The sequence below is a fragment of the Centruroides vittatus genome, unplaced genomic scaffold, assembly GCF_030686945.1.
Source record: "Centruroides vittatus isolate TY-2023 unplaced genomic scaffold, ASM3068694v2 contig_400, whole genome shotgun sequence".
Classification (NCBI taxonomy): Eukaryota; Metazoa; Arthropoda; class Arachnida; order Scorpiones; family Buthidae; genus Centruroides; species Centruroides vittatus.
In genome coordinates, this window is record NW_027122215.1 from 2,344,660 (window position 1) to 2,371,114 (window position 26,455).

General features: G+C 26.7%; 1 protein-coding gene across 4 annotated transcripts in view; it reads left to right on the forward strand.

Moving 5' to 3' along the window:
- Positions 1 to 26,455, forward strand: part of Pak (serine/threonine-protein kinase PAK 3-like protein) — a 58,143-nt gene that overhangs the window by 16,782 nt on the left and 14,906 nt on the right. For 2 of the 4 annotated variants that reach the window (XM_067271708.1, XM_067271709.1), the window contains exons 2-6: positions 690 to 785; positions 862 to 950; positions 10,413 to 10,519; positions 22,610 to 22,633; positions 22,747 to 22,900. In XM_067271708.1, the coding sequence (XP_067127809.1) occupies positions 721 to 785; positions 862 to 950; positions 10,413 to 10,519; positions 22,610 to 22,633; positions 22,747 to 22,900 (439 nt within the window). In that variant the 5' untranslated portion in view covers positions 690 to 720. Of the gene's footprint in view, positions 1 to 689; positions 786 to 861; positions 951 to 10,412; positions 10,520 to 22,609; positions 22,634 to 22,746; positions 22,901 to 26,301; positions 26,329 to 26,455 lie in introns of all 4 variants that reach the window. The other 2 variants (XM_067271706.1, XM_067271707.1) reach the window with 2 other exon arrangements.

The window sequence follows — 26,455 nt, forward strand, 5'->3', positions numbered from 1 at the left end:
GCTTTCAAAAATGTTCTAAAGGCACAGCATATGGTGGGGAATATCATGCAAAGATTTTGTTTCAATTTTCTGCGGGATATCTACTGCCTCAGATTATCTGTGTAAAATTAATAGTTTATTGCTTTTTGGACTAGTTACCCATTTTCAGGAATTCAGAATATAAATCAAAAAGCATTCTTAAAATTAATTTTTTTAATGTGAAATAAACAAATTTTCAAAGGTAGGTAAAATCCAAAAGTATTGAGTTATGAAATAAAGGCAAAATAAACCAATATCAGCAGAAAAAAGTAAGACAGTTCTTACTTTTTTTGTGTTTTTTGCATTTATTAAGTATATTCAGTTTTGTGTGGTTGGTTGTATTGAGTTATTGTTCTATGCACAGTAAACTATAACTTATTATACGAAGTTTCACAATACCTTTCTTTTGTTTTTCTAGCACTTTAACTAATGTTTTCGGCCAGGCCGAAAACATTAGTTAAAGAAAGTGCTAGAAAAAAGAGAGAGGGGTATTGTGAAACTTTAGGTTATTGTAAAATGTTTTGCTTCAATAAACACATTCTAGATGTAATAAAATCATTATATAGTATGAAGTTTTCTAAATGCTTTGAAAATTTCTCAAATACTTTTAATTGCTAAAAAATAAACTTCTGAACTAGTCCTTCACTTTAAATTTATTATTTCTTTTACAGAGCTAGCATTTTAATTTTAAAAAAATTCAGAATGAATATGGGTGATAGTTTAGATGACAAACCACCTGCTCCTCCTGTAAGACTGACAAGCACAAGGTAATAATTTTGATATTTATTTTCTATTTTACTCTTTTTAATGTGTGATAATTTAATATATATTTAAATATTTTAGGGAATCAACTGTGCCAGTTGATATGAGGCCATTGCCTAAAGAACCAGAGAATGAAGAGAAAAAGAAAGTGAAACTCAAACCATCTAAGAGTAAGTAAAAGTAGAACATGTTTTATTTTTTGAATAGTAATAAACAAAATAATTAAAATTTATGCAATAAAATTTTAAAAAATAATAGGCTTACATTTAATATTAGATTTGGTTTTATAAAGCAAATGATTTAAAGTTTCATATAATTAGTTTTTGAATTGAAAATTTAAGAAAATTAGTTTAACAATGTATAGTATTTAGATAATAAAAAGTATTATTTTTCTTTAATATTAAACTTTGATATTTTGTCAAAAGATTTAATTATATTAATAATAATCTCTGTTAATAATCTACAATTTCACACTGTTCAAAAACAATTTTTAAATGAAGTTTTTTCATTTTTTGACTTGCTGCCAAACATATTTTTAAACTTTTAAATATGGTATATATTTTTTTAATATAAACAATGTAAATGTAATGTTTTATTACTATAGGTAAGAAAATAATAAACATTAAAAATGTTTAGCATTTCTTTTGTAGTGAATTTTTTTCAAACTTTAACCTTTTCAATAATGTTGTTTGTGTATATATTAAATACATTGTAAATTGTGTTGAAAAAAAAGTATTTATAATGATCTACAATAGTTTATTAAATATTTTCATATTATAGGATCTTAGATTTTAAAAAAATTGTCAATATTGTGTACACTTTTATTGATACAAAGTATTGATAAATCTGAATGCATGATATTGAACTTTCCTATGAGTCAGAGTATTTTCTTTATTTTTAATTTGAAAATTAACTAATGAAGACATCTTATGTTTTAAATTTATTGTTGAAATAATTTTTATATAATAATAATTAAGAAAATTAGTTTAACAATGTATAGTATTTAGATAACGTATAGTATTTAAATAAAAAAGATGTTGAATGAGTTTTTAATGACTTATTAATTCATTTTAAAAAATTTTAAATTTTGGTATTTGACTTCTTGCCAAATACAATTCATTAAATTTAATATACTAAATTTGTACCAAATTGAAAACATTTCAAGAAATTGTTAAAGATTTAACTTTAAAAATTTCTTGTCAAATACCAAAATTTAAAATTTTTTAAAATGAATAAATAAGTCATTAAAAACTCATTCAACATCTTTTTTATTTTAGTAACCATCATCTTATTTATAATCATATATACTGTATAACAGTAGTAATAGTTATAGTATATAATTACTTTATATATTAAAATTGTTTATATTTTAGTATATAACTATACAGTAAAGAATTAACTGAAATAATAAAGGGATTTGAAAGAATTATTTTATTAAGTGTTAACATAATTATTCACTACTGGTCTCTTTTATATAAGTTTTATCTATAAAAGCTTGGCAATTGTTATATTCAAAGAAAATATGAAATGACAAATTTTGTTTTAAACATTGTATATTATTTATAAGCTAATAAATCATTAAAAATATTTTTTACATATTAGAAAATAAAAATAGTTTTATTTATACATTTTGACAGTTATTTTCAATTTATAACTTGCAATAATTAATTTATTGCATAAATATGTACTGTACATGCACACTTAAATTTACTGATATACACACACATGATATATTATATGGATAAGTTCATGCCAAAAGATAGCATGACAATTTTTTTGTTTAGTATATAAAATCTCATATGCACTATTATTTGATAATAATTAATTAAATAATTAATAATTTGATATACTTTTGCATAATAACCTTCTGAAACATTCATGCTTATCAAATGTAAATTATGCTGGCATTAAATGTGAGTCACTGTATAACTAATAAATAATTTATGTTTAAATATTTATTTTCATTTGATTTATATAGACACACAAAAGAAGTATATTTATCAATGTTAAAACAGGATCTGATGAAATGGTTTTGCTTTATTTATTTTTATCATATCATTTACAAATAAATTTGGTTAAGGTTCCTTGTCTGATTAAATTATATACAGGAAATCCTTGTTCATTTGAAACTAAAGGGATAAAATAATCACAGCTTTAAATTATCAAATTTTAAACTGAGATTTACATATTTCTGTACAATATGCAAAATGCCATGTAACTGATATAATTTATTAAGTAAACAGAATATGGCTACATGTACAGAACACTACTTTTTTAGTTAATAATAATAATTATTATAAATAAACTGCAAGTAAACAGCACATGCTTGAGAACCTTGTAGGTTTCCAGAAAAGTTTTTTAAAAAGTAAAGCAGAATTCATGAAATGTAGCCCAAATTATTTTACAGTAGTAAATTGCCCAAATTTAGTAGTGTAGAATCCTACAAATATCTCAATCTGTTACTTGTAGCTCAATCTTGCAACCCTGAATCCCAGCTGTATTTTGAGATAAGAGAAAAAGGGTAGTTGATGGGTAAGGTGACATCCAAAAATGTTACTATAAAAGCAAAGCCATGTTGACCATATTAGGTCTAGTATTCTGTTATAGTATGGAGATATGTGAACTTGATCTAAACATTGCATTTATATATATATTATATATATATATATATATAATATATGTATGTTACTGTCAAAACCAGATTTTATGCCAAACTAGTTTGGCGTAAGCGTGTCAGGCCAAACTAGTTTCGAATTAATATTCAAGTATATTAATGGTTAAATATATTAATAATTAAAATAAAATTAAAAGGAAATCAATTAGATGAACAATATTTATTCAAACATAGTCAAATTACCATAATTATTAAGTAGACTATGTTTGAATAAATATTGTTCATCTAATTGATTGCCTTTTAATTTTATTTTAATTACTAGCTGACCCGGCCACGCGTTGTTGTGGCTCAAAATGTATCTATTATAAATGTGTAACACTTCCCCCATGGGGGGAATTTCAAAAAATCCCTTTTTAGTGTATATTCTGTTGACGTCACCTATTAAACGCAAAAACCGCATGTAAAATAGTATAAATAGAAGCAGAGTTCTTCACGGTAAGCCTTAATCCTGTCCTTCCCCGCTGGGGAATATCGAAAATCCCTTTTTAGTGTATATTCTGTTGACGTCACCTATTAAAACGCAATTAAAAACGCAAAAAACCGCATGTAAAATAGTATAAATAGAAGCGGAGTTCTTCACGGTAAGCTTTAATCCCGTCCATCTCCCCCCCGTAGGGGAATTTCGACATGTATATTATATAAAAACACGTGCATATTCGAATGCAACGTTGTGTCAAAATTTCAAAGGAATCGGTAGGAACAAACAAACGTTGTATTTTATTTATATAGATAGGTAGAAAATGATCTGCTTAGGTTCATTCTCACTGAAAAGCATAATGCCTTACAGAAAAGCAAACTTAGGTCGTCGGAAGTTAGCGCCATCTGTTGGACATAAAAGCCTTAATCCATATATAAATATATTTTTGAAAGGGGGGAAATGGTGATCTTCACATATGCCACAAACCTTCGCGGGAATGTATTAAACAACTTCCCAAAGTTTCATGGCAATCGGATAAATGGTGTGGTAATGCATGAAGGACAAACACACACACACACACACACACACACACACACACACACACACACACACACACACACACACACATTCGTTTTTATATATATAGATTAATATATTTAACCATTAATATATTCGAATAATAATTCTAAAGTAGTTTGGCCTGACACGCTTACGCCAAACTAGTTTGGCGTAAAATCGGGTTTGCCGGTACATGTCAATATATACATGTCACAGTTTGGACAGAATTTTCACTTCAAATTTCAAAGTAGGTGTATTTCAATTTAGTTGCCTTACAGTTCTTAATTGTACTTTATTATAAATTGTCTGTGTGGACTTAATGTATTAACCAATACACCAGTATAAAGTCCTATTATCAACACAAGGAGTTCATAATCAGAAAAATCAAAAAATCTTTTATCACCTGTGGTAATTTTTCCCTGGAAAAACCAGAAAAACTACAGGTGATAAAATAATTTTTTTTTCTGATTTTTTTTTCTGATTATGAACTCTGCCTTCCTTGTGTTGATAACCAATACACCAGTATAAAGTCCTATTAATACATTAAGTCCACATAGACAATTTATAATAAAATAGCTGTATTTCAAATTAATCAATTCCATAACATATAAATCTCTCTCCCCTTAGTCAAGACAAATAGTACTTATGAACTAACTGGATTTTGAACCATCAAAGTTTGACTTAACAAGGATTTCCTTTATAAGTTCATTGCTGTATGTCCAGAATTGTTTACCAAGTTGAGTCATGTGTTGTACACTTGAAATTACACATTTGTAGCTTTTAAACTAAACTACTAAGAAAAATTTGGAGAAAGTCAAACGTTTTCTTAGATGCGTTGTTCTTAGCTATATATACTTTGTCTTTTCTCAACTATATGGACATTCTACAGAATTTAGTGTTTTATATTGATTTATAATAATCAGCTATATTATTAAGATAGTTTATTATTTAAATTTCAAACAATAAAATCATATCTCAAAATTTCTTACAAATTTCAAACTGAAAGATTATGCACACAACCACATACTATGTAATTTATTTTCCATCGTAACAAAATTGTGAAGCACATGGTTAAGCATGAGACCAAAAAAAAGGATCACCATAGACATTGATTTTGAATTAGGCAATATGAAAATGTTTCAATATCATAGGACACAGAAGTTTTTTTAATACTTATGCAGAGAATGGGTATATTTTCTGGTCATTAATAAAGTAAAAAGAAATGGTCCTAAAATAGAATCTTAATGAATAATCTTTAAATATAATTGTTTGGATGTTCAAGATAAAATTATATCATTGAAATATTAATACAGTAAGACTGTGCAGTAATGCTGTGATTTGATATAACACGGTCTGCTCGAAGCCTAAAAATGGCTCAAATTTACATTGATTCAAATTATCATGGCATTTCATTGATTATTCCCAAACACGAACCAATCAGCAAAAATGTGGCAATTTGTCATAGTGCTGTACTTTCCTTAAATGTATATTTGTTTGGTGCAATTTTGGAAAAAATATAACATCATGGGTGCCATAGGCAATATTGATTTCACTTGGCAAGAATTAAATAATAAATGCATGAACAAAGTGTGGAAAAAGTTATGGCTGAAGATACCCTAGAATTCTCAACGAGAAGAGCCTGTTGCTGTATCGTTAGGTTAACAATTTGGTCACCCTAATTGATACAGCAGGACTAGGATATGTAGACAAGCAGGATATTGAGAAGTTACTGCAGGTTCTGGTGAGAGCTTTACCAATGACAACTTTCAAGAACTGGCACAACATGAAATTCATGTAGAACTGGAAAGTAGAGATTCTGAAAACAAAGGACCAAAAAAATTTTCTACAGATTTCCTTAGTAAAAATTTTGGTAATGATAACCAAAATCATTGATCAAATTGTAGCAAATGATTCAGATTTTGAAATGAGTGCAAAAGCAAAACGAGGCATTTTGGATTCGATCTTTTGCTACCGACATTCACTTAAGAAAAGAAAATGACAAATGAAATTACATGACTTTATTGCAAAAACAAGAATTTCAGAAGAGCCAGGACCTTCTTCACAAATAATGAACTTCACATTTCTGTGTGCATATGTTTGTGTGTTATTTAACACACATTATTATGCAAATTAATATAAAGATAACTTAAAATTAAAGTAAAATTTGTTTATTTTTGGTTGCATGTTCCCCTTTCCCTATTTACTCTGTTAAAATGACCTCGTTTAACTTTTAACGCTGTTTTGTTTAGCGCTTTATCGTCTAGGAGTACATCCCCTGCGTTAAGCGGGGTCCTACTGTATATTGATATTTAATTATATATTAATATATAATAAATTTTTAGTAAAAACTATTTCTGTATTTTTAAAATCAGTATAACAAAAATTAGTAGTATAATATCTATTTTAGAATATACATAATAAAAATTATTGGAAGAAAATTTAACAATAAAGAAATACAACATAAAAAAGAGGCTAAATTTTGAAACCTTTTTTTTTTCCTATATATTTTTTTTTTACTTGAAAGTTTATAAATAATATAATAATGTGATTATTATGTGTGTTCTGATTTCACAATGATGTGTGGTGATATCAGCTTTATTCTGATTTCTAAAAATAATTTTATTTCTAAATTTTAGCAAATTTATTAACAATGCAAACATGAAATTACTCTTCTGTTTATTGAGTCTTCCTGCTCTATTTTGATGTAAATCTGCATATTAAGTTGTGATTAAATGTTTACTATATTTAGATATATTATTATTTGTTCTAATTACTTTTTCCTACAATTTTACTTGCTTTTATGAATTTCAATTGTTATTTAAAAGTAAATAAACAATTGTATTTCTATCAATTTTTATAATTTTGCATGGAAATCATGGATTTAGTTTTAAGATATAGTAATTTGAAGGCAAGTGTAGATTGTGATGGACATTGTCTACTGATTTCAACTTGTAGTTATGAACTTATCAAATATATTTTACAGGAAAAATTAATTATATATATATGTGGCTCTAAACATCAAAATTACATAAAGTAATAAAGCAAAATCATGTCTAAAAATATTACCACATTTTAATCACTAAAAAACTGCTTTTTAGTGGTAATGTTTAAGTATGAGGTTTAAGAGATTAGAAGACAGTTTATGGAATGTATTTGAATATTCAAAGTAATTATTTTAAATTTAGATGTTAAAACTCAAGTGTTTGAAATTCAAATTTTGAAGTTTGGTTTTTGAAAAGAACTTAGTATGTTTATTTGCTGAAGACTAGAGAATGTCTCAAACATTTTATTAAACTGTAAGACACACACACCTTTATGCTGAGAACTATAAATTTAAATTTAATCATAAAAAACAAACGTTTTCGGCCACTCCACTGGCCATCATCAGGTTAACTATATTCGAATACTATTTCGAACAACCCGTTCAAAATCGAAATAGATTACAATAGAACTCACGCGCTCAACTACGTAAACCAAATGTAATATAAATAACTTAGAAAAATAAATAAAACAAAATAAATAAAATAAAACATGCCAATGGTACATGTAAACATAGCAATATCTATATATCTATAGGCAATCATTTGCGCCTAGTTAATGTGTTCTTGTGACTTTTTTAATTAGAAACTTCCAAGCTGATGGTAAAATGGTCGCATCTTTGTAATTTAAGCATTTTTTGGTTAAGCTGGACTTATAAATTTCACATTTTTCAGTTGTCGCTGCAAGTGTCGGCGAATGGACAGGTGTTATGATTTTGGCTTCTTCCCATTTAACAACGGATCCCTCCGTCTGCGCCATTTTTGCTAACGTTGTTGTGCATTTACTTTTCGTCACATCATAACAACGTTAGCAAAAATGGCGCAGACGGAGGGATCCGTTGTTAAATGGGAAGAAGCCAAAATCATAACACCTGTCCATTCGCCGACACTTGCAGCGACAACTGAAAAATGTGAAATTTATAAGTCCAGCTTAACCAAAAAATGCTTAAATTACAAAGATGCGACCATTTTACCATCAGCTTGGAAGTTTCTAATTAAAAAAGTCACAAGAACACATTAACTAGGCGCAAATGATTGCCTATAGATATATAGATATTGCTATGTTTACATGTACCATTGGCATGTTTTATTTTATTTTGTTTTATTTATTTTTCTAAGTTATTTATATTACATTTGGTTTACGTAGTTGAGCGCGTGAGTTCTATTGTAATCTATTTCGATTTTGAACGGGTTGTTCGAAATAGTATTCGAATATAGTTAACCTGATGATGGCCAGTGGAGTGGCCGAAAACGTTTGTTTTTTATGATTAAATTTAAATTTATAGTTCTCAGCATAAAGGTGTGTGTGTCTTACAGTTAAATAGAGTCTGAGTGAGAGTAGGAAAAGAACATTTTATTAAATAAAAAAAAATCAGATTCCTTGAGTAAGGTTTGTGATAATGTTTCATGTTTAGATACTGATCTTGGAGTCATATTTATTGATGTTCCAAGATTACAGATATTGTAAGAAAGAAATTGAAAGAAGGAAAAAAATGAATTTTCCTTATACTTATTATAATATAAATTAAATTTAACAGATTTTTCCTAGAAATTCTTATGACATTTATTATCAGAAAAGCATTAAGCTTCTGTCAAAACATGTTAAAAAAATTATATACAGTAAAACCTGTAAATAGAATTTGCATGGTATAGTACCAAATATTTTTCCAGTTTGACAGATTTCTGTATTGAACAGGGTTTTTCTAACATAGAAAATTACTCCATTCAGGAAAAAATTTTCCTGTTTAAGCAGGTTTGTTTTATTCAGGTTCTGTTTTGGACAGGCTTTACTATAATATATAAGCTAAATAAAATATTTTATAATTTAACTTGAATTTAATGAATAGTTAAGATAATAGATATTAAAATTACAGTACCTTGCCAAATTATTAGACCCATTGACTAAAATCATACTTTTTGTACTACAGTAGAGTCGTTTATCCGAACACTGGTTATCCGAAACGTCTGTTATCCAAATGCTTTCCAGTCAGACTGTGTCGTGTTGAATCAAACTTTTTTGATACTAGATTTACTTCTAAAGTATAATTTTTATGTTTTTATATTTTTCAATATATTTATTTTGTTTGTACAAAATAAAGAAATAAATAATTTTTAATGATACAATAGCTCTCAATTATTATTATAAAAATTTTCATTAGGCTTAAAATCGACGAAAATTCAACAAGAAGTGACACGCAATGGAGAAAAATTTCAACATCGGACAGGTTAATATATTTTTCGTACATAATCGGTTATCCGAACAACCCCAGTCCCCAATTGATTCAGATAAACGACTCTCTACTGTATGTTATTTTTTTCACAATGTTTAAGAAATGAGTATTTATGTTGTTGTTCTCTATTACATCACAAACACTTCTAATGTTTATATGGCAACACTGTAAACGAAAGAAAAATCAACTTTCGACTACAAATAGAGCTGATAGTTCTTTATTGTGGTATGGCACCATAGCCCACTGATGAGAACAAAAATTAAAAAAAGGTAGAGTATTTTTGGTCATATAGAAGCACTACTGGCTGTTGAGGGTAGTCATGCAAAATACTAATTTTCATTTTTAATATTTTAAATTTTTTTACATTAAAACTTTTATATGCAAAAACTTCCTTTTTATTTCAAATATTTTAAATAATTCTATTATCAACAATTTCATTATTATTGATTTATTACATCAAAAACTAAAATTATCAATTTTTTTGCATGGGTCTAATTATTTGGCAAGGTACTGTATATTTTTAAAATTAATGTTTAGTATTAAAACATAATTTTCTAATAATTAAAAATTAATGGCATATAAAACAATAAATTACTTTTGATGGCTAACTAGTTAAAATTTACTTGCTATGGTATGATGAATGTTCATAAGGTTTTATTTAAAATTATGAACTTAAATTATTACATAATTAATTATATTAATACATTTTTTAGGTACAAAGAAAGATCGCAAGGAAATTGAAAAACCAGTGATTTCACCTCCAACAAATTTTGAGCACACAGTTCATGTAGGCTTTGATGCTGTAACTGGAGAATTCACTGTAAGTTAAATTGGTAATTTATGCATGAATAAAGAGAAGTTGAATATTTATTAGGTAAATTTGATAAAAAATATATTTAGTTATTTTAAATATTACAATAATAAATAACTAATATAACTGCACTTAGTTATTTACAATTACATTTTATATTATAGAACTAAATACAATAAAACATTAAAACAAACTCATCTTAACTATATTGCTGAATATTCATGTCATTAAAAGGAGATACATATATATTATATTATTTTAACTTCCTCTGAAAATTTCTTCTTTCTATATACCTGGAGACAAAATCGTTTATACCCCTTAAGCTACAAGGAGAATTTGTATAGCAAAACCAGTCAAATTTCCCTTTGGGTGATTTTTTTCCCCCCCTCAAACAGATTAAGCTGATTTTGGCCGATTTTTGTGTTTAAAGAATTAAAGATTGTATTAGTAATGATTTGATTTGAAAGATTTTCAAATGTTTTACATAAAAGGATTATATAGAATTCTAATTGCTTAATTTAAATATATTTAACCTTTAACATAAAATAAAAATACAATATGATAATTTGAATTACTTTCGTTAGTTTTTCTTATTTTTTTTAATGTCTTTGATTCTTTATATTGTCTAGATATCTTTCATAGTTTTAAAAGCAGGGCTGTGGAGTTGGAGTTGGAGTTGTGGAGTTTTGGTGTTTTAGTTAGCCAGAGTTGGCAGATTTTCAATGGCTCAGACTTTGTTTTACTTTTCCAACTTGTTATGTATATCAAACAGATAAGTATTGAAAATTGTGTCAAATTTGACCCTCAGTTTTTTGCAAATTACATGTTTGGAGACCTCCCAAGCCCAAAAAATGTCCAATAAAGGGAAAAAATTTGTGTTGGCATCTAATTTGTTTAATGTCTTCATTTTCTGTTCTGAGATATTAAACAATATCTCAGTGGGTAAAGTTTAAATGAAATTTGGCATGGTAGCTTGTGTATAAAGGGACATTAATGCTATTAAATTTTGGTTCTTAATTAAAGCTTGACAGGGTATAGAAATAGAAGGGGTCATGTGTCATATCTCCAGTGTGATCAGACTTAATGTTTTACTTGTTATTAGTATTCACAATTTTTTTTATAAAACTCTTCTCTGCCCTAAAAATTAAGCTTTGTCATTTTATAATAGTACAGTAAAACCTGCTTAAGATGTTCTTGCCTGAGACTTTTTTCCCTCCTATGTCATTCAAATTCTGCAGTATCATCATTTTGCTCATAAACAATGACCTCAAAAGCTGTCACTGGTCCAGGGGAAAAAATTTACATGGGCCTTGGGAATGATTGAAAAAGTTTTGGAATGAAGTCTGTGTTCCTGTGAATCCTGGGTCTGGAAAATTTTACCCCATCGTCCCACTCTCATTGGTCCTGTCCATAAGATGCTTGTTAAAAATTCCTGGTAAGTTGGTTCCCTCATGAGATGTTACAAAGTATCAATTCCATGAAGCAATTTTTACCTCCCTTAAAACAATCATGTTGGTGACCAATAATGTTTTCCTCAGAAAATGCATGCACATAAATGTTGCACTGCTCTTCTAGCGAGACTACAACATTTAATATTATTGATATTGGGAGTTAATACCGAAATTTATGATGTTAATTAATTTAACAATCCAATGCTAATAGTTTAAAATTTCAAAATTTAGATTACGAATGAAATCTGTTGCAGTTGATGATTCCAGTATTGACAATTAAAAAATTTTTAACCAACTAATCGTTTTATTTTGTATTTTTAAAAAAAGTAATCAGAATAGTCATCATTATTACTTTTCCAGCTATTGTATAGTATAGGTCTATAAAATTTTTTACAATAGCCTTGAAATGTCAGCTGTCAAAATATATAATGATAATACAATTTAGAATAAAATTGGCAGGTAAAAATACAACTAATTCCTCTGGTGGTAAAAAAAACAATTACTTTCCGAACAACCCAGTAGTTTAATTATTAGATTGTTGATGTTTGTGCAGCAATGATATGCTGGTACCTTTTTAATAACTCACTGAGAAAAAGACCAAAAAATGTGTGTGGATGTACTGTAAATATTATAAGTTTTACTGATTTACATTTTGGGATACAAAATTCAAACGATAATAAAACATTCATTTTGATAGTCAATTTGCAATAAAACATTATACTTTCAAGCCAGTGAAAGCCAGCTCCAGCACATCACTGGAGTGAGAGGCTTCTTTAGATATTTAATAACATAATGTAATGACAATATTACATTTTAATATTTTATACATTAACATGAACAACAAAATAATTAATATTTTGTTAATTGTGTAAAAAGTCTAGATTTAAAAATAGCATCAAAACAAATATTTTTAGTAATGCTATTCAATTTTATCAATAATTTATTTTTCCAACAAAAAATTTCAAAAATAATTATTCAGAAAATGGAGGTTATGCTTAAAACTTTAAAATTATATTTGAGGAATAGCCTTAAAATTCTTAGATTTGTTTAGCTCACTTTGGTGTGTTTATAATATGAAAAATCCATTTTACAATTGTATTTTTTTTTTCTATTGTAATCTGTCTTTAGTTTGTGAGGTAACAACTAGCGGGTTCTATCTACATTTTTTTTTTCCACATTGGTTTTTTTTACTTTCATCTGTTGTTTATATAATCATCTTTGTTTTGTCATTTTATGAGCTGTAGAGGCCTAGAGAGAAGTTTCTGGTATGAAAATTTGGTTCTATGTACAAAAAATGAGAGAACTTTGAACTTAAAATTTTTTTTCTTTAAAATTATCTAGGTCAGAAGAATCTTTTGGTTCTCACCTCATGAGTATATCATTAAACAGATAGAAAATTAAGTTGCTCTTTTTATCATATTCCAGAGATCTTGATCAAATAAAAATATTTATATATGAAATGCAAGTTTGAATTTGTTTTCCAATATCTGTTTCAAACAAAATAGTTGTATTAGGATGCTTTAATAAAATGAATCATTCTAACTACTTTTTGAAAAAGGGAATTTTTAGCAATGACAACATTTATGGAAATTAAAGTTAAGTAGATCATAGAAATAAAAAATGAGCAACAGTAGTAGTTTGAGAGTTGTGTATTATAACCTTGTTTAATCCTACATATTTGTAACTATCATTCTTTGTTTGTAGTTTTGTAAGGTGTGATGATCTGTAACGAGATTGAAAATATTTCTTCTAATAAAAAAAAAAAAAAATGACTTTCTGAGTCTAAGCAGTTTGATGTATATTCTCTATGTAATGGTCCCAGTGTTGTCTGAGTTATTCAACTACTTTATTGAATTAATTTAAAAAAATTTATATACTAACATTTTAAGCACAATGAATATATTTATTTATTCATGAAGTTATTAACTGTCTTAAAACAAAAACAATAAACAAATAATTCTGTAATGTATTAATGTTGTTACAATAATGTGCTGACATTAACATCAATATAGTACCAATAATAACTGATATTCATAAATTACTGTATTTTAACATGTTAGCAAATAAAATAATTTCTTATATTGTTATATTGCTAACAATGCAACTTTATTTCATTGTTGTTAAGATTCAATAGTGCTAGATTAAAAGAATTAAACTAAAAATATAATTCAGTAATTACAAAACACATACAGAATTAAATCAGAATATAAGATATAAAATCAAATATAATTATAAAAAATAAAAGTGTCCCTTGTCATATGTGATCTCACTTTAAGCAGTTTTTCTATGATGTAATTTTTTAAAAAATCAACCAATGAATTAAATTACTTTGTGTTGATGCTTCAGGCTAGCTTGATCAAATGCCAATATGTATTGTTAAAAATTTGTTTTTTGAAACTATTCTAGAATAGAATACAAAAATTCAGACAGCTGACTTTAACATACAAGTAATGTACAATTTATGTTAGTCTGCTGTCTGAATTTTTGTATTCCATTCTAGAACTGTTTCAAAAAAATAAATTTGTAATGACACATGTTTGGCATTTGATCAAAGTAGCCTACCTGAAGACAGCATCAACATGATGAAAATACTAGTAAGTAATTTTAATTCTTAGAAAGAACTGTCCTTGCATCTACAATTCAACTACATGTGTTAAAAATGTAGTTCTTTGCATTGGTAGTATCTGAAGCATTAAAAATGTCTTAAATTTTCTTAATCACAGCAGACCCATATTAGGGGTATTCACAATCAATAGCTTTTCTCATCATATTGGCTTTTATAACTTTCTGAAGTTACAAAAGCCACGATTTTGAATTGTGGTTTTTGTTAGCGTACATTCTATTTATTAATTTTCACTGATTACTTCCTCTGTCAGTGAATTTTGATAGTCATTTTGTGGTTTAAAAAATGATGGAAAGAATTTTTTAGAAAAGACTATGCCAACCGATAAAATGACTGACAAATATGAAATAAGCATTGCAGATTGTTCTCTTGGAATGTGTCTCACAGTTCATAGCTTTTGTAGAAGGCAGTTCTAAAAGTGAGAAGAACTTTCCTTGTGAATTCACTATTTTACTTCCATTTATTTCTTCAAGAGTTGAAAATCATCAGTCCATTGACCAGAATTGTCAAAGAAGCAAGAAAAGGATGATTCAGATTGTTTCCATATTAATTGATAACACTGTTATTACTAATTACAGATATAACTAGTTAATTGTTTTTCTTAAATTTTAGATAATTTTTTTCCTCCAGTTGCTGTAACTATCATTTTAGTAAAATATCTGTTTTACCCATGCAGAAGTCAACTTGTTTTATGTGATACTTTCTAGGACCAATTAATCATGTAATACAAGGGATACTTATATGTATATATATTGTTAGTTTAGATATTGATATAAATTTCAAATCAAATATAGTTTCGTGATATGATTATAAAATTAATGAACACTGATTTTTAATATGCCTAGTATTAGATATCAGAAATATGAAAACTGTCTTGAATATGGTGGTGAATGATCTTTTAATATTTTAATGAAAAACCTTTTAATTGCATTCTTATATTAATAAAAACAGTTAAACAAATATATAGTTAATATCACAAAACTTTCAATACTTTCTTGCATTAGAGAACACTTAAATGAAAAACATTAAAAATTAAACCAAAAAAATTAAAATATTTATATATAGTTATCCTAATAGTTTACATTTCATAAACAATAATATCAAATTGCTAATTAGGATCTGTTTTAATATAGAAAACACTTAAATTCAAAACAATGCATATTTATAATATTTTGTGACTAGATTTAAAAGAATATTTTAAGTTTATATAAAAAGATATGTAAATGCGTTGTTCTGATTGTAAAATATTTAAGAATTGCAAATAGCAAAGCTTTTATTGATCAGAACATCACTGTTTACAATTCATATATTTACATGGATTTATTTATTAGTAAAATTCCTAACCTGTTTATAGCTAGCTAATACTTAAAATTTTAATATCAAAGTTTGTTGTATAAAATGCTTCTTGTTTGGATAACTATGTTAAATTTTTAATTGGCTATTAATATACCTCAAACCAAACTTATCATAATGACCACAAATGACTTTGTAACTTTGATTCTATTGAAACCGTGTTGTAATTTGTGTTATGGTATACTGGCACGATGAAGTGACTTTCATTCAACACTTGGCTAGTTTTCCATCTTTTATTCAGTTAGAATTCTTTTCTTCAGTTCTTTTATTCAGTTAGAATCTAACTGAATAAAAGATGGAAAACTAGCCAAGTGTTGAATGAAAGTCACTTCATTGTGCCAGTATACCATGAATTTGTAACTGTTTTATCATTTCAATTTTATTGACTCCAGTATCCATTTCAGACATACATTCATCCCTCTTTAGTTGGGTACAATATTATATAATAATTTTAGTCAACAGCTAAAATTCCAAATCTTTTTTTTTTTTTTTTTTAAATAAAAACAGGTAAAATATAGATAAAATCAGAACTTCTATTTTCCATATTGTGGCTGTTTGGTTATACAATGGTCAGTGAACTGGATATTGGTGAAAAACATTTTTATGGATTGAAAATTGTAGAACTGTTCAGGCATTATGGAAAATAATAGTAGTTCTGATTTTATCTATATTTTACCTGTTTTTGTTAAAAAAAAAAAAAGATATGGGATTTTAGCTGTTGACTAAATATTATATAATATTCTACCCAACTAAACGGGTGAATGTATACATTCGAAATGCATATTGGAGTCGATAAGATGGAAATGATAAAATGGTTACAAAGTCATTTGTGGTCATTATAATAAGTTTGGTTTTGAGGCATATTAATAGCCAAGTAAAAATGTAATATAAAGTTTTTGGTATTTTCATGTATGAAAGTAAAATCTGATGTTTAAACATGAAATTTTTTAGCTTTAATTTTTAAATATATGTACTTTTTGTATATTTTTCTAAAATTATATATTTAATTTAAATATTTTATTAAAATTCAGACTTATTAAATTTAAATATTCTTATATATAAGTAAGAGCTGAATGTATTTTAGTATTTTGTTTAAAGGTTCTGTAAAATGAAAAAAATTTTTTTTTTCCTATAAATAATAAAGTATAATTATGAAGTGCATTTCAGGTATATAGTATTTTGTTTTTTGAGCAATAATTTATTTTTAAAAATATAGAAAGTAAAAAATACTTTTTCTATTGCATCTTCATTGAGAAAGAGGAAGTGACAATTGATAGTTTGAAAAATTATATTTAATTACAAGTCATTGCTGTTTTTAGTTTAATAAAATTTGAATTCAATTTTCGTTTTATATATTTTGAATATTTATTTACATTTAATGTTACAGAATTCTTCTATAGCAGTTTTTGAATGTATAACTATTATATATGAAAAAAAATTGAATTTCTAGTAAAATTTGCCATTTAACTTTAAAACTATTTACTAATATTTGGTTGCTGTGTAATAATAAAACTATAACAATATTTATGAACATTATATTAAATGGAAATATTTTGTTGTTTAAAATATTTTTATATAGACTGCTGTCCATTAAGATTTCAGCACCAAGAAGGACACATCCAATTGTCTCAAAATTTGCATGATATATAGATCATGGGAAGACACATAAATGATTAACAGTGCAGCACAAATGCAAATCATTTGCACCAGTAACACCTTTTGGAAGTGGTGTAAGATGAGATAACAGAGTTGGTTTTAAGTATTGGAATTGTATTTTTTTGCTGCTCTTTCATGCAAATACTTCATCAAAGAATATGGTGATAATACCCAGTAAGTTTCTGATTTTTTGATAGTGGGAGAACTGTGGCATAACAAAACTGCAGATTATCTATCTGTGAAATTGGTGCTTGTGTTGGAAGGACTGTAGCCACAGTGATGCAAATATGTAATTGGTAGGCTGAAGAGAAACATTCAGCAATGTAGCACATTACTGAATGAGAGGACAGATGCCTTATCCACTCAGTTATGGCAGATGGTACCACCACATCACAAACTCTAGCTCAAGAATTAGTGTGTTGCACAACAACCATGGATGGTTTACGCCATCTGCAGTACTGTTGCTAGCATACTGCTACCATTTTTCAAGGCATTCATTATTTCGGCTTACTTTGACTGCACATCAGAGGAATCTGTGGTTTTAATGGTGCATAAAACATCATGCATGGAGGGATGAATGGCATGAGTCTTTCAAACAAGTTCTGCTTCTGTCTCATTGCCATGAAGGGTTCCTCCATATCTGGCAATACTACAGTGAAAGACTGAGGCCAGCATTAAACATTGCCACACCAGTTCAGCACCTGACATTATGGTATGGGGGGTGCCATTGCATTCTAATTATGCTTGTTCCTAGGAGACATTTGCAGTACATCAAACATCCGTCATTACATCTGAGGGGCTGGAGTCTATTATCCTTTATCTTTAGGGCCTTCCTAGAGCCACTTACTAACAGAAAAATGTGTGACTACATGTGGTGTGGATTGTCCAACTTGTCCAAGAATTCCTTGATTGTTGCCATGTTCTACTTTATCCCTGGCCTGTGCAGTCACTGGTTCATTTGCCTGTTGAACACTTGTAGTCCACAATCTTGCAATGATTGGCAAGTCAGATGGTTTGTGGCCACAGCAGATGAACTTTGACAATGTGTCGAAACAGCATGGAATGACACACACCCAACATCTATTTCTCTGTATGCTGGACCATGTAGCAACAGTTATTGCACCATGGGTGGCAATAACTGTTGCTACATGGTGCACCAAGATACTGATTTTCTGTACGTTCTGCAGCTCGAACAGAGCTGAAATTGTAATCATTTCATCCTTGATTCATAAGTTATCTGTATAAGATATGGCTTTGAAAGATCTTGTCCTTGGTGTTGCAATTTTAATGGCCAGCAGTGTAATTATATATAATGTAGACTCTATACAGAATAAAGTAAAAATTTTTTGAATAATTACATAAATGTTTTAATTGATAAGTATTTAAGTTTATCATTTTATTACTATTTTTAAATGGTACACTTCTTCATAATAAAAGTAAAAAATGCAATTATGATAATTTCTCTCTTAAGTTGTGAAAATTTATAAGTATCTACTTACTTATCCCTTCAAATTTCCTACAAAAGGAAAATTTGAATAAAACAGACTACCACAATGAGTTTTCTAACTAACTTTTTTTCATTTATAAATATAACTTACCACTTGCCATTTATTGAAGAAATATTTGGAAAAATACTATTCTACTTTTATTTTTTCACAATTAGAATAACCCTGGGATGAACTTCTGTATAGTAAAATAAATATCAGATAGCCTTTTGTAAAGATGTGAAGTTCGTTGTGTGATACTTGAATATAAGTGTTTTTTGCATCACAAATAGGTAAAATTTCAGGAGAATAACTTTAACCAAGTATTCTTTGAAAAAGTTAATACTTATACACTGTGAAGTAGTTTTGAATACTAATTGCATGTCAGATTGTAATCAACATTTACTAAGTCTTTGATTTTAATGTGTGAATCTATATATCTGGAATATTTATAGTATGTTTTATGGGCTACTTCATTGAAATATTTGTATTGAGAGTAATAATTATAATGAGTTTATTTTATGTATTTTATCAGTCAGTCTGGCTTGCAATGAACTGCCTTATCAATGAGAATACTGTTCTGATATAACTATATACAGTACAAAAAATCCTATTAACTCTGACAAATTTTTTCAAAACAGTAATTTAAAATTTCTTGACCGTAGAAAAATTAGTGTTTTCAATATCTGGAAATCTTTGCATTACATTGCATTATATTACTGTAGTTGGCAAGTTACAAAAGACTGTACTTTGCCAGATACTGTACTGTCATGAAATGTTTTGAGCTCATTTCCTCTAATAATAATTTCATCTCTAATCTCAGCTCAGTAAAACTTCTGTCTAGAGCTGATTATAATAAATTGCTGAACTGATATGTTCTCATTTTCTGCATTGTCAGAAAAAACACCTAGTTAACTTGGACTTTTGTAAACTGACAACTTTCATCTTCTATTAGTCCAAGTTAGACTATTAACTAACTCCTTAAGTACATCTGTCAAAGAATATCTAGATGTCATAATTTATATTATATTAAATATAATTTATTTAGATATATAAGAAAATGATGAAATACGATGAAAAATAATTCTAAATAACAAATCTCAATTTCTTTAAACTATATACTAAAGTTTTTTATCATGCAGTTTAAAATGAAGAGTCATATGCAAAAATAAATAGTTACCATTGAATATTGTAGCCAAAAGCATTCTTATTAGTCTGGTTAGTATAAATTATTTTTGAAACCACTTAATTATATATGTTAGGTAATTTCATGTGTGAATTTTAAGTTGTATTGCATTTTAATATGAATCAGACACAACAATTTGTCATGTCTGATGCATTGTGTGGTTCTGAAAAGAAAAATTTTTATAAAATGAAGTAATTTCTCAGTTTCTGTTTTTTTGCATATCTACGATTGCACATATCCTACATAAAATAGTTAGAATGAAAATAAATGTTTACATAATTCACACCACCATCTATTTCTATTTCATGCCTATTAGCAGCAGCAGTTTCATAGGTATGAGTTTATAATTGCACTTTAAAATCATCAACCTGCACCCCTCATTTCAAATTATCTTTTTAAACACACACACACACACACACACACTATACTGGAAGAAATCATAATACATGATGTTTAATTTATGAAATGCTTTCTTATTTTATCTTTTGAAATCACTTTGATTAAAATTACTGTTTACATTATTATTAATAAATAAGTAACATTTTACTTTCACTTTTATAAACATTTATTTTTTTTTTGTTGTTGCATTATTCTATATAGCTTTGTAAATCCAATTGTACTTTTAGTGTTGATAAGTTGATCAAATTCTATAATGCTATACTTGTTCACAAAAACTGATTGAAATAACTCTATAGTGTGTGATAGTATCTGTGTGTGTGCATTTTATGAATATATGTATAAAAGTTTTTAATTATTATAATTTGGATTGTGATTATATATTTATATACATGATGTATTACTTTTAATTATTCTAGCTTCGGCATTAGCTTATTTAGCAATGCTTTAAGATTTCCATATTAGGTAATTTTTGAAATCTAATGAATTTATTAAGTACTAAATACTTTTATATCATAATAAAAATTTGTTTCCTTATAACAATTGTGTGTTCTTGATAGTGTGTGTAAATATATTCTGAATAATCTCAATAAAGCAAGTTTTATGGTTGGTTCTTAAGATAAAATTTCACAACTCTTCCTTTTTGTTCATTAATTATTATATTTTTGAATTCTACTAAGTCTACATGTATCAAAAGATTTGTTTTATATTTTTGTTTATTTACATTTATGCATTTAATTTTCTTTAAATAAATGAATATAAGTGATTTATAATAGAAATGCAAGTGAATTTTGCTCCATTCAAGATATCTGCAGAAGGAAATTTGCAGTTTTCTGATCATAGCTTGCTTCTAAACACCGTTATAAAATAAGTGATAATTTGATCTTAATTTGAACTATTAGTCTTGAAATGTTAGTTTGTATTCATTAGGAGTGTTACCAATATATTTAGATTAACTAATAAATGTTATAGTATTTATTTTGGAAGTCTTTGGTAACAATCATTACTTAAAAAATATTTGAATATTTTAGTGTTAAATAATCTCTTATCAGTTATAAATTCAGTTGTTTTTGTTGCTAGATTTTATATAAAATTGTTTTGAATGCATTTCTCTGCATTATAAACAACAGGCAGTGGTAAATTTTTTCAAATTGGTCACTTCCACTTTCAGCTAAACTCTGCAAATATGAAAACTGATATGTTCTTAAGACAGGCTAGTGCTAAATTTTTTTATATAGATAATTTATATTACATTTGGATGTAAGCACTTATATATACTTGATTTAAAGCATTCAAATTTTTCATTTAATAGGACCTTTAAAATTTTACATTTATTTCCTTATAATTTTTTAATAAATAAGATTTTTCTTATATTTATGGCTTTATTTTATTGAAGCTTTATAATTAATAACTTCTATTGTGAATAACATATAAATTAATAGTACACATGCCTGCATGTCTTTTTTTATAATAATTTTTAAATGAGGCTTATGAGTTTTGATGATTTTAAACTCTTGAATTTTTTCAAGAGTATTTTAACAAAATTTTTATTTTATGCTTGCAAAACAAAATAGCTGTTTTAAATTTTGCATGCTTCTTATTTTATTGTCTGGCAGATTAATATTTTTGTGAATTTATTATTATTTAATAATTTGTTTTTAATTAAAAAAAATTTTCTGTACAGTTTGTTTTAAAATTAATAGTTATAAAATTAAATAATGTCTATATTGCTTTTTTAAATAATGGCTTAAATAAGCTTTGTAAATTGTTGTTTTGTTCATTAACCTTATAATTTGTATAATTTGATTTTATTCAGTTTTATTTGCAGTCAAAATGTGTACAACTCATTTATTAATATGCAATATTTTTGCTGTTTTATGTTTGATTTGTTGCTATCCCATTACTAACATATAACTTTTAACTAACCCATATCCCTTCTCCTGCCTGCAGACTTTGGAGGGAGATGCATTCAGGGTTTGTACACATTTTATCTAGTTGACATGTACCTCATCAGATAGTAAAGTAGTTGAGTTGAAAATTCAATATATCTTGTGATATCCAAGATGTGAAAATTTTTTCCTATTCAGGGCATGCCTGAGTCATGGGCAAGACTATTACAAAATTCAAATATCACAAAATCAGAACAGAAGGAAAATCCTCAAGCAGTCTTAGATGTTTTAAATTGGTATGATGCATCAACCAAAGAAGAATCAAAGTACATGACTGTCAACAGAACAATAGGTAAATATTAAATTTGTGACTCAAATTTTATCTATTTTTAAAATACAAATAATGTTAAATAAAATTTTACTGTTTTATTTCTTTACATTTGATACCTGTTATCAGTTCATATTTGTTATAATTTTTATTATTATTGTTAGTTTAAAAGCATTTGTGGAATATTTAATTTTTAAAATATTAAAAATGTTGACTTTTGTGTGATTGCAATTTATCAAAACAGATCAAGTGAAATTTTTTTTTTGGTAAATTTGTACTCAATCATAATTATTAAATTGTCATTTAATTTTGGTAATTGACAGAAAAATGTTTTAAGAGAAGTTTATATTCTCTTACAAAAAGAGCAATAAGTTTATTACTCAGTGCCTAAGAACTAATAATTTAACTGCAGTGAGTTTGGTATAAGTAAGGAAAACACATCTAGCTCTGAACTATACTTAGTCTTTGCTAAGCATTTACAAAAAAAAAAAGAGAGAGAACTAATTTAAAACTAAATTTTAATATTAATAATGAATTAAACATAATGAAAGAACAGCTTAAATAATTTTATGTAAGGAATATAAACTAAAGTATTAGAAACTGATTTTAGTGTAATTTTATTTTTAAATTTCAAATTTGATACATATTCTTTATACAAAAATTGTAATTTGTTTTTGTTTAAATTTGGAAGTTATATTTTAATATATAATAATAATAAACACTTTTTTATAAACTAAGTATGAAACATTAAAATTATCCAGTTTTTTTTCCTAACTACATTTGTGTGAATTTTCTGTATATACAAAATGAAAAAGAAGACTAAGTGTATTAATGAAGTATACATTACAAGCAGATTTAATAGCAATTGAATACAAACTTTATAGAAATAATAAAGCTAGAAAAAAATGATATAAGGCCTAATATTTTTAAAAACGATTGAAAACTTAATTAACCTTCCTGAATTTTAACTTTTCCAAACATTGTATTGTAACTTTGGCTTGTATGTATCAAAGAATTTTTACAATGAATTTTTTAACTCATTGTAAAAATTCTTTGATACATACAAGCCAAAGTTAAGTGGGAAAATAGAAATTAAAAGTAGTTAAAGGATTAAAAAGCTTCAAAATTAATATGACATTATCTTATTTAATACAATGCGAAGAAATAACACTTTAGTTTTCACTAATCTGTTTTTAATCTATTTTTCAAACTTCAGTGAATTATTAAAATACAGAACTGAAGAATATTAATGAAATGTGACATGGAAATTTAAACTGCTAAGACAAATGGAAACACTTTTAGAGAAAAAAAAGATATAAAGTATGGGAAATCAATAATTGCATTTATTTAATATGCAATATTAACTATCTACAAAAGAATAGTGCTTTTTTTTTTTTTTTTTTTTTTTTAATATCCAAATATATTTAAAAGTTGGATTATTTTTGGTCCTGCATTAAGATACATAATTTCATTAAATAATTATTTTATCTAAATATCAATAGTTAAACTGTCATTTTGTCATACTAGCCCTTTCAAAACCTTATTTCCAGTAAAATATAATACTATTTACTTGCACGAACGAATGTTTTCGTATCTCTATAGAGATCTGCTTCAGGTTCAATATTACAGTAAGCATCGATTATCCGACTCATTTGGGGACTGGGGTTGATTGGATAACCGAAAAGTATGAAAAAAATACATTATTAGTATGGTATATTAGTATATTGCTATTAACATACTTAGTGTTGAATTTTCATCAATGTTAAGCCTAACAAATAGTGTTTTTTAATAATAATCATCGCTATTGTATCGTTAAAAATTATTTCTTTATTTTGTACAAAATAAATTCAAAACTAAAGAAAAATAGAAGATTAAGCCTCGTTTAAATACTGGCTTCTCTTTCATGGTCGAGCCAGCTAAAACACGCAAAAATTTAACAAAAGTAATATTAAAGTAGCCAAGACAGCCAAATATTGTAGTGCCACATCACTAGTGGACATTTGAATTTGCCGACTAGAACGCGGTTGGTTAACCGATGTGACGGCAGTTGATCGGGGGGGGTCGGATAATCGATGCTCTACTGTATTCTACCGATGGAATGCCCAAAGTTCAAAAATTAACTCAATTAACTTGGTAGAATATTATCAAACCTGAAGCAGATCTTGATAGAGATACAAAAACGTTTGTTTGTGCAAGTAAACATTATACAGTAGAGCGTCGTTTATCTGAAAGCCGGTCAACCGAAAGCTTTCCAGTCGGACTGTGTTATGCTGAATTGAATGTTTTTGATACTAGATTAACTTCTAAAGTATAATTTTTTTGTTTTTATATTTTTCAATATATTCATCTTGTTTGTACAAAATAAAGAAATAATTTTTAACGATACAATAGCCACGATTATTATAAAAATTTTTGTTAGGCTTAAAATCGACGAAAATTCAAAGCAAAATGCAACGGAGAAAAATTTCAACATGGAATAGGTTAATATATTTTTTTGTACATAATCTGTTATCCGAACAACCCCAGTTCCCAATTGATTCAGATAAATGATGCTCTACTGTATTTTACTGGAAATAAAAAAGTTTTGAAAGGGCTAATTATAAATTCCAGTAGTTAATTGTGACATTTTGTCATAACTGCATGAAACTATACTTTTAGTATACAATATGAAATTGCTACTTTCAGGAAAGTGACATTTTATTTAGAAATGTTTTCAGCTATTCTATTGCCACTTTCATCTTACAACAAATACAAAAAAAAAAAAATCCTGATTTGAAATACAAATGTAAATTGTTTTCTTGTGTTCAGAAAATTCTAAAGAAGGTAATTCAAACCTGCAATTTCTGCTTATATGCAGATGTGTTATAAGTTACACCATATGAATTGCCATCTGATTTAAATTACTTTTGAATCAAATAATTCTCTAAATTATGTCTAATTATTAATATTAGGCAGTTAAGTCATCATTTTGTGCTATCTTTAGACAAAATTATACAATTTTTTTAAAATTAATGATTAGCTTAATTTTAACCAGGAAACAATCCAACTTTTAAAAATCAGGCTGGAATTTGTTTTGTTCTTAAATAAATTTTTGTCTCAAATAATTGACAATATTCAAGATTTCAATTTTTATTCAATAGAAAAGTAATTCAGAATGCTACACACATGCTTTTATTGGTATTCCAGGCTTAATATCTATTGCATTAATTTATATTTTCATCTTAACTCTGCTTTTTATGATATATGTATTTTTCTTATTCTGAATAAAATTACTAATTTACATCTTTTTATTTTTTTTTAAACTTTGCAGTAGTGCTTAGTTATTTTCAATATGCATGAAGAATCAAAATAGTTCTTTTCTTTTTATCATATTTTTGATAATTCCATAATTTCTATTTCTGCATAATTATTCTCTTTCAACATAGCTGACATTCTCAACCTTTGGCCTCCAAGTATGTAATTTATGTTAATTGATGCACTTTCTTAATTTTATTTTTAATTTGCACAAACTTTTTTCCTTTTTCAAATTCAAACTTTTCTATTAAAATTTTAATATTAAAGTTTTTCATAAAAATAGAT